This window comes from Arachis duranensis, chromosome 1 (genome assembly GCF_000817695.3).
Source record: "Arachis duranensis cultivar V14167 chromosome 1, aradu.V14167.gnm2.J7QH, whole genome shotgun sequence".
NCBI lineage: Eukaryota > Viridiplantae > Streptophyta > Magnoliopsida > Fabales > Fabaceae > Arachis > Arachis duranensis.
This window is the reverse complement of record NC_029772.3, coordinates 11,570,362-11,579,036: the sequence shown is the minus strand read 5'-3', so window position 1 is coordinate 11,579,036 and position 8,675 is coordinate 11,570,362. Positions and strand designations below refer to the sequence as shown.

Sequence of the window (8,675 nt, the reverse complement as noted above, 5' to 3'; positions counted from 1 at the left end):
AAAAAACCAGCAATCCTACTTTATTATTTTTTGTTGGCAATTTTTAATTGATTTTTTGAAATTTTTATCTTAGATTTATAATTTTCACATATCATCACTAACTCTCTTTTCACATTATTATTTTTCAGTGTGCATGAAGATCAGAAACTGCAACTGTGACATTATTATAATTGAAGGAGATCATTCTCATCATCATCAGCACAAAAAAGAAGAAGCAAATAAATAATTAATAATTTTTTTTATATATAGAAAATGGGTTTTTGGGAACTATTGGCGGTGGCATGTAATCCAATTATTCAAGTCCTACTTGTGAGTGCAGTGGGAGTTTATATGGCATCTGATAAATTTGATAATTTTCTCTCAGAAAATTTTCGAAGATCCTTGAACAAGGTACGAGAGAACATGCTATCTGGATTTAATTTTCAAAGCCATTAGGGTTTCAATTTTAAATTTAACTTAAGTTTAATTATTCTTTAGTCCTATAAAATTTTAATTAGATCTTTATATTTTTTAATAATTAAATCTGTACTTTTAATTTTATAATTAGATTATTTTTATGTTAAAAACGTTACAATTAATAGAATATTTCTTCTAAAATATATGTGGTCAAAAATCTAATTAGGTTTTTAATTATAAGTACTTTTAATTTGTAAAAAAATATTTAGTTAATTCTAATATTATTTATATTAAATAATATAAGAATCTAATTAAAAAAATTATAAAAAATAACAGAATAATTAAATTTTTAATTTATAATAAATGGTTTGATTTTAATGCACTTAAAATGCTAAAAAAAAAACACTGAGATTCAATTTAACTATATTTTTTTCCTGTTTGGATTATCCTTCAAATTAAAGAGACAAAATAGTAATGTATGTAACGCATGATCAAATAGATGTATCAATCATAGATAATAAATACTCGTTTAATTTATTGAATAATTTTTTATTATAAAGAAAAAGATGTATTTTTTTCTTCTTTTTATCATTGATTTTCGTTTACATTATTTTGCTTGACCCTTTTGCAGCTTGTGTTCATTGCATTCACTCCATCACTTATATTTGCAAGTTTTGCAAGGAGTGTTTCTCTTGATGATATGATATCATGGTATGCATTGATTGTTAGCTCTTAAGGATGAACATGAATATGAACATAAATGTAGTGTAATATAAATTTGTATGATTCAAATAAGTAACAAGAATAGGTGAATATATAAGTTGGAACCATATCTATTGTTAAAAATTTGATGAAATCTTATTTAAGTGGTTTAAACAAGCGAGAAGAAGATAGTTATTATCTAATCAAACGAGATATAGTTTAATATTTAGACATAGAGAAAAAGCTACATACTTTATATAAGGTAATAAGAAAAAATCTGAGTTAAATCGAACCAAGTTCAAATATGATTTACAACAGGATACAACGAGTTATTTAATTCATATAGTAGTTGATTTAATCAGAGAGACAAAGTTTTGTTGTTGTAAAATTCCAATCCCTAAAAAGAATTATATATTTTACCATTAATTAGAATTACTTAAAAAAATTTGTTGTATCAATTATTATTACGAGTTTAATTTTAATGTACTGACAGTGTAAAGTATTTTAGTGTTTTACACAATCGTGCAATTACATTCATTTTTTTAGATGATTATTTACATGATCAATGTAAAAGGTAGTTATTTTTACTTATGTGTAGCGTTACATGAGTGTAAAACTATTTTATACTAATAGTGAATCAAAATTTAATTCTTATTATTATTATGGTAAAATTTATGTGTGTAAAATTTATATTTGTTTATTGATGAAAATGCAGGTGGTTTATGCCGGTTAACATTGGATGTACCTTTGTAATTGGAGGGTTTCTTGGGTGGTTAATTGTAAAATTACTAAAGCCAAGCTTGAAAGTTGAAGGCCTTATTATTGCTGCTTGTTCAACAGGTAGCATTGCATCAAAGTTATATATTATGGTATGCTTTGGCATTTGTTTTTTTTTTCATTTGTATTTGTATGTTTTCATTTTCATCACATACATACACTTCAATCTGAAAACCTTTCATTTATATATGTTCCTAAAAAATATTTTAAAAATAAAGATCTATCTGAAAAGTATATACATACATTGATACATATATATAATGAGTTTTATTTACTAAAGGCATGGATTAAAGAATAACAAATTGAAAATGTTTTATGAAAAACTAAAAGAATATCAAGTTTTAATGAATCAAATAATTAACAAAATAATTTAAATAATTAACAAAATATTGATATAATTCATGGTTCATCAGGCAATATGGGTAATCTTCCAGTTGTAATAATCCCAGCAATATGTTATGAAAAAGGAGGTCCATTTGGTGAAAGAGAAAAATGCAGAGTCAGAGCACTTGCATATGCTTCCTTCTCCTTGGCGGTAATTTTTTCATTTTTTAAACTAATTATTCATTTTTTTTATTAAAATTAAGTGAAAACTCAGATGTACAGTTAACTTCATGTAAAATTGATAGTTCAGAGTCGTTGAATAATTTAATAGGTTTTGTTAAATTGTCATATAATGATTCTCAGTTATCAACTTCACATAAAGTTAACTGGAATAAATATAACTAAAATAGAAAATGGATATAAAATGGATAATGTATTAAAAGTTAATAATAATAAATCGATAATAACTTTTTAACTTAATATTCATAACTTATACATGTAACATCTATAATTATATATTTATTTATATTTAATATTATCTAATTACTTTAACAGTAATTAAGAAAAACAAAATAAAGTAACTTTAGATTTTTCTTTGTTCATGTTTGTGTAATTATTATTTGTAGGTTGGTGGCATATTCATTTGGACCTTTACTTACCAATTAGTAAGAGACAGAGCCATGAAATATAAGGCATGGGAAGCTGCTCAAATCTTGAAGATTCCCAACAAAAACTATGATGATGCTAACACACAAACAAGCCTTCTCAAAGGGAATCAAAATCAAAACACAAACAGAGACACTGAGAACCAAATTGTAATCATGCATAGCTTATTAAATTTTTTATTTTATACTTACATGCATAATGCATAACTAGTAGTATATATATATTTCAAAAGCTTATTAATTTCTACATTATAAAATGAATCTAAATCTAAATGTGTAGATTCTAGATCAAGTTCCACAATCGTGTTGGCAAGGATTGGTTGAAACTGTGAGCCAAATAGTCTCAGAACTATTGTCACCCCCAACAGTTGCTACAGTGAGTTCCTTCTTCTATTTTAAACATACTAGTCATAGTATTTTAAAATGATTATTTTATTAGTCTGTGATTTTATAATTAAATACTTGTGGAACTAGTTTGGTTTATAAAAATTAAAGTTTGGCTAAAAGAAAATATAAAAATTAAAATGAAAGTTGTTAAATGTATGCTACGAATTATTTTGATCAATACTTATAATTCTCTAGTATGCTAATTTAATTATTGAGTATATATTTAAATAGGTCTTTAAGAAATTTTGTGTTAGACGTTTTTATTCTAAAAAAAAATTATTATATTAAAATTTTTAAATTTTATAAAAATAAGATATATATATTCTTATTATAGTTAGACCTATTTTTTTACTTTGGATAAGTAGATTCTCAAAAGTAAAATAGAAGAATTTATATATCTTATTTTTATAAAGTTTAAAGATTTTAATGTAATAAATTTTTTTTGAAAATGAAAATATCCGATGCAAAATTGCTTAGGATGAATTTGGGCATATACTCTTAATTATTTGAGGGTTTACTCTATTTTGATTGTGTAGTGATTAATAAATTAAATATGATCATGAGTTATTTTTTGTTTTTTACCCCTTTAAATATATGATCAGTTTTTAGGTTTCATCTTTGGTGGGGTTGACTGGCTCAGGAGCCTAATAATTGGAGAAGATGCTCCATTGAGAGTGATCCAAGAGACCATTCAGTTGCTAGGGTTTGTATTTTGCATTATATTTCTCATAAAATTAAACCAATTATTATTTCTCAATTATATTCCTGTCTATTACTATTGCTTTTAATTTGTAGCATACACTTATATTATACCTATAATTCTTAGGGAAGGGACAATTCCTTGCATCACCATTTTGCTTGGTGGCAACCTCACTCAAGGTATTGGATATTATTCATCACCAAAAGAAAAATGCTCAAAAATAGGTTTCTATTAAACAACAGAAAAAAAAATAAATATGTCCTTAAATTTTTAATTCGAAAATACATAAGTTTTTGACTAATTGAAAATAAGATATTTTAAATACAAGATATTTAAAATTTTCCTTCTAAAATATGAAGACAAAACGATCACCGAAAGGATTTAAATGTTTCGCGTTTTAGAAAGTGAGCGACGTTTTTGTTTTTTTAATTAGTCGATATCTTATTTGTCTTGAAAATAAAAAATTAGATACCTATTTATCATTTTCTCTAAAAAAATATATATATAACATCTAATAAGATATGCCATGCATAATGATTTATTAGGTGAATATATATTTGTAGTTTCTACTCTATTATTTACCTTATTATCAATCATGAAACTAAATTAATATATTCAACAAAATTAATATTTTTCCTTTCTAATATTTTGGTATGTAACATAATTAATTATTGCAGGCATGAAATCATCCACTATAGAACCACTGACACTGATTAGTGTGGTCTTAGTTAGACTTTTCTTATTACCTTCAATTGGACTTTACATTGTGAGAGGAGCTGCAAGTTTAGGGTTTCTTCCATTAGATCCTTTGTTTCAGTATGTCCTTGTCATGCAGTATGCCATGCCACCTGCAATGAATATTTGTAAGTTTCTTCATGCATTCAGATATTCCTTTTCATATAACTTCCTATAAAATGTCAATTCTATTAATCTATATTATGATAGTATAAACTATAAAGAGTTTTACACAATTATTTAATTAAATTTATAGTTTAAATAACTTTTGAAATAATAAATGTAAAAATTAGCTATTTTCAATGATATAACAATATACAATTGAATGATTCTTATAGTGTGAGATTATTAGAATTTATTATTGGTGTTTAATTTTATAAAAAATAAGCAACATAAAAAATGTCATCAAATAGTAGTCTATAACTTTATATCTACATATGTTTTTTTTTTTTTCGATTTTAGTTAGGAATCTGACCCAAAGGGGAGAATTGTTTAGACAAATTACAAATATATATATAAATTATGTGAAATTTTATAATCATAATGTATAATATAAAACTTTAAATTTAAAGATTAGTTTTATAAAACTATCTAATAGTATAAGAATTAAGTTTAACTAATAACTATGGATGGTGGGTATAAAATTGTGCAGGTACCATGACTCAGCTATTTGATGCAGGCACTGAGGAGGCCTCAGTTATTACCTTGTGGACATATTGTGCTGCAACTATATCCCTCACACTCTGGTCAACCACCCTTTTATATGTATTAACTTAAGGAGGAGAAATTTTTGTATACTTTTTAAGCACACAAGCATTTGTTTTTATTATAATTGTTAGAATGTATGTAGAAAAAAATTTAAGAATGAATAGTTATGATTGATCTTGAATCATGTATTTAATGTTATTAAGAGAAAACATCGAAATTTCAAGATATTTAGCATAGAAATATAATGAAAAATACGTTAAAAATGACATTGACATTTTGCACAATTATTTAAGATGACATTTTGCTCAATTATTTAGGACAAATAACTCTTTAACCTAATAGATAACTTAAATGACACGTAGTTTAGTGTAACAAAATGAAAAGAAAGATATGCTTACAGCTCAATTTCCTCTCTCTGAACAATTTGTAATGAAAAATATTAAAGAAAGGAATCATAAAAAATATACAAGGTTTGGAGCAAGGGTGTGACACATTTTGATCTTGAAATATATAACATGCACAAACTGATCACATACAATTCGCCACCACTATTCCTGAGAGATAATTCTAAAGATATGCATATAACATTCTGAGTTCAACCATTTTGTATAATTTTATAACCTCCTCTGGAATATATTGGATAAGTTACATGTTTCCTACGGATTGTAACAACACTAAAATTCTATCCCACACAAACATGGCACAAAAATTCATTTCCAATATGTTGCTCTGTTGACGTGTTCATCAAATAATGTATTTTCATAAAAGAGTAAGCTGAAGTTTTGGTCGATTAGGCTGCGGCTCCACGACCTCCATATGAATTTGGACGGTCTGCAAAATGCTGTATGAAATGCTACCATCCATCTTTTTTATTTTCTGTTGTTGCTCGTCGACATACCATTCTCCACTTCCCTTCTCACCCTTTTGCGTCAAATATATAGGCCCTTCTATGCCAAATCTGTGGATCGGAGGGGGAAAAGGCGAAACTTAAAATCATAAATGACTCGACTCACTGACAATACAACAAAATTAAATGCTGCTTTATAGCTTTAAAACCATTGTTTCATGGACTATGTATGAGAAAGCAAAAGAGATAAGAAACTTTACTTGGGAACAAACACAAAGAATCCATTTGATCTCATTTTCACCACCCTAGCTTCTGTATCAGTCGGTCTGCGTGAGCAAAGACAGGTAAAGTCAAGAATAAGTTGCAACTAGATAGTAACCGTAGCAGCCTAGCACGGAGGGAAAGCAATGTCACTTACCTATTCCGGAAGTAAATTAGGGTATGGAGCTCTACAGAGGCTCGCCCAGCCATCTGTGCATTCCTATGCCGATAATTTAAATCTAAACCAGACATTCATTAATATGTATCGAATATAGTTATGCTGACAAAAATTTCAATTAAGGTGCTGAAAGAAAAAAGACGATAAAAAGAGATTTCATACTGTCTGAAATACTAGTGAGCTGAAGCCTGTCTTGAAATACAGGTGGTAACTTGGATATTCCTAAAGATGCAGCAAGTAACCTGTGCACAATGACATCTGCAAGGAAAATTGTTCAATCTCATTATATTGCACAAGGCACAAGCTTGACCGAATAAACGAATTACAAGAGACACTTGCCAGCATATCTTCTTATTGGTGATGTGAAATGAGTATATAAAGGAGCTGCAAGCCCATAATGATGATATTCTGGAGGGGTAAGATCCCCACTACTGAAATAAACAGCCTACAAAAGCAAAACAAGAATTCAATCTTATGTGATCAATCCCAAAATCTGAGATCTCATAAAAATTCAATTTACCTGAGTCATGCATCTAGTTGCTAGAATGCGGATTAACTTGTTGAAGTAAGGATCATCACCCTGAAAAAGTGTTTGGATAAGAGAGAGAACACCTTAAAGATCAAATATATCAAATGCTTGAGCTAACAAAGCCAAAAAGCAATACAACTAGACATCATCATCATATATAAAAAGTGCAAATCGAAGTGTCAATGGAAAAAAAAATGGACAAGTAGAATAAAAAATATCAAGGAAAAGCCATTTACCACAGCATGGTCAAGAGAATCAGCCAATGCTTTTGAGGACGAGACGTCCAAGTGCAGGCCAACTGCAGCAGCAGTACGTAGCAAAGGTTCAAGCATCTCTCTAGTTGGTGTTGGATGGCGCCTGAACAAGAACCAACAAACAATTAGAAGATAGCAATTAACCTTTCTTTTCATATGTAAAGTCGGTTAGCATTTCTAACCAACAGCCTCACATGCTTGTAAGTGATGATTCTCAATATCACATACCATGTTCTAGAGAAAGATACCAAAAGAATATTGAGATACCAAAACTTAATTTAAAAAAATCAGATCAGGAAACAACCTTAATAATGAGCATAGAGGAAAACTTTTAAGAATTTGTTCTGCAACCGAAACATTAGCAGCAAGCATAAACTCCTCCACCATTTGGTTGGCTTCCCGAATCTGGTACATACCTGCAAATAACAAATATTATTCTATTAATATCAGAAATAAAAATAAGTATGTATAAAAATCGCCAAGACCAAATTATCCCCAACTTCTACCAATCTTTCAATATCCCTAAAAAGTAGTAATTAAATCCAATTAGGACTCCAAATGATATAGAGGCTTGAGACACAAGGACATATTGGCTCTCATGCATCTGGAAAACATGACAGAACCCAATATGACAGGTGCACTCATTCTGAATGAGTAATCAAAGGGCACCGGCAGAACTTCTTAACCAATTGGAAGAATACGCGACTGGCTACCTTCCATGTCCCAACAAGAAATAATAAAAGAGGCAAGAACCACTACCAATATCAAGGGGGTCATGAGTTTCTGTGTCAATTTGAAATTTGACTTCAGCAGATGCAAGAGTCAAAGCTCCTCTCTCAATACGCCTTAATCTCATTTTCTGAAAGAAAATAAATACTTCTCAGAAAAATTTTTAACAGAGCATGTAAATATCATACTTATAAGTTACAAGCAAATAGTAACCTTACATAAATAAATTCCATACCTTAGCTAAACTATTCATATTCCTCAAATTTGTAGTTATTGGATCCATCAAACGACTGCAGAAAGAGCAAATAAAATATAATAACCAAGTCATAAATCAGAAATTGCACAATGAAAAAACAAAAAACAAAAAGAAGGGCAACAAAAGCAATTGTCATGAATCATATAGCACATCCAAAATTGAAAGGGAGTCATTGAAAATTACATGGTACTTTTATTTAATTTTTTCAAAAAAAAAAAAAAAGGGCT

At 28.3% G+C, this 8,675-nt stretch overlaps 2 protein-coding genes across 2 annotated transcripts in view; one reads left to right on the top strand and one right to left on the bottom strand.

Annotated features, from left to right (window-relative positions):
* Nucleotides 1-252: 252 nt before the first annotated feature.
* Nucleotides 253-5,463, top strand: LOC107478719 (protein PIN-LIKES 7-like). Its single transcript, XM_016098859.3, has 10 exons — nt 253-390; nt 1,028-1,107; nt 1,814-1,938; nt 2,289-2,410; nt 2,826-3,014; nt 3,145-3,240; nt 3,854-3,954; nt 4,078-4,130; nt 4,629-4,814; nt 5,339-5,463. Exons 1-10 carry the CDS (start codon nt 253-255, stop codon nt 5,461-5,463), a joined length of 1,215 nt encoding a protein of 404 aa, XP_015954345.1.
* Nucleotides 5,464-5,949: 486 nt separating this feature from the next.
* The window catches only part of LOC127746743 (exosome complex exonuclease RRP44 homolog A-like), an 8,346-nt gene continuing 5,620 nt past the window's right edge, over nt 5,950-8,675 (bottom strand). The window contains exons 15-24 of the mRNA XM_052260903.1: nt 8,428-8,482; nt 8,223-8,322; nt 7,768-7,879; nt 7,446-7,566; nt 7,201-7,260; nt 7,020-7,125; nt 6,843-6,938; nt 6,660-6,741; nt 6,502-6,567; nt 5,950-6,352 (exon numbers count right to left, since the gene is read on the bottom strand). Coding sequence (XP_052116863.1) covers nt 6,154-6,352; nt 6,502-6,567; nt 6,660-6,741; nt 6,843-6,938; nt 7,020-7,125; nt 7,201-7,260; nt 7,446-7,566; nt 7,768-7,879; nt 8,223-8,322; nt 8,428-8,482 — 997 coding nt within the window. The 3' untranslated portion in view covers nt 5,950-6,153. The remainder of the gene's footprint in view (nt 6,353-6,501; nt 6,568-6,659; nt 6,742-6,842; nt 6,939-7,019; nt 7,126-7,200; nt 7,261-7,445; nt 7,567-7,767; nt 7,880-8,222; nt 8,323-8,427; nt 8,483-8,675) is intronic.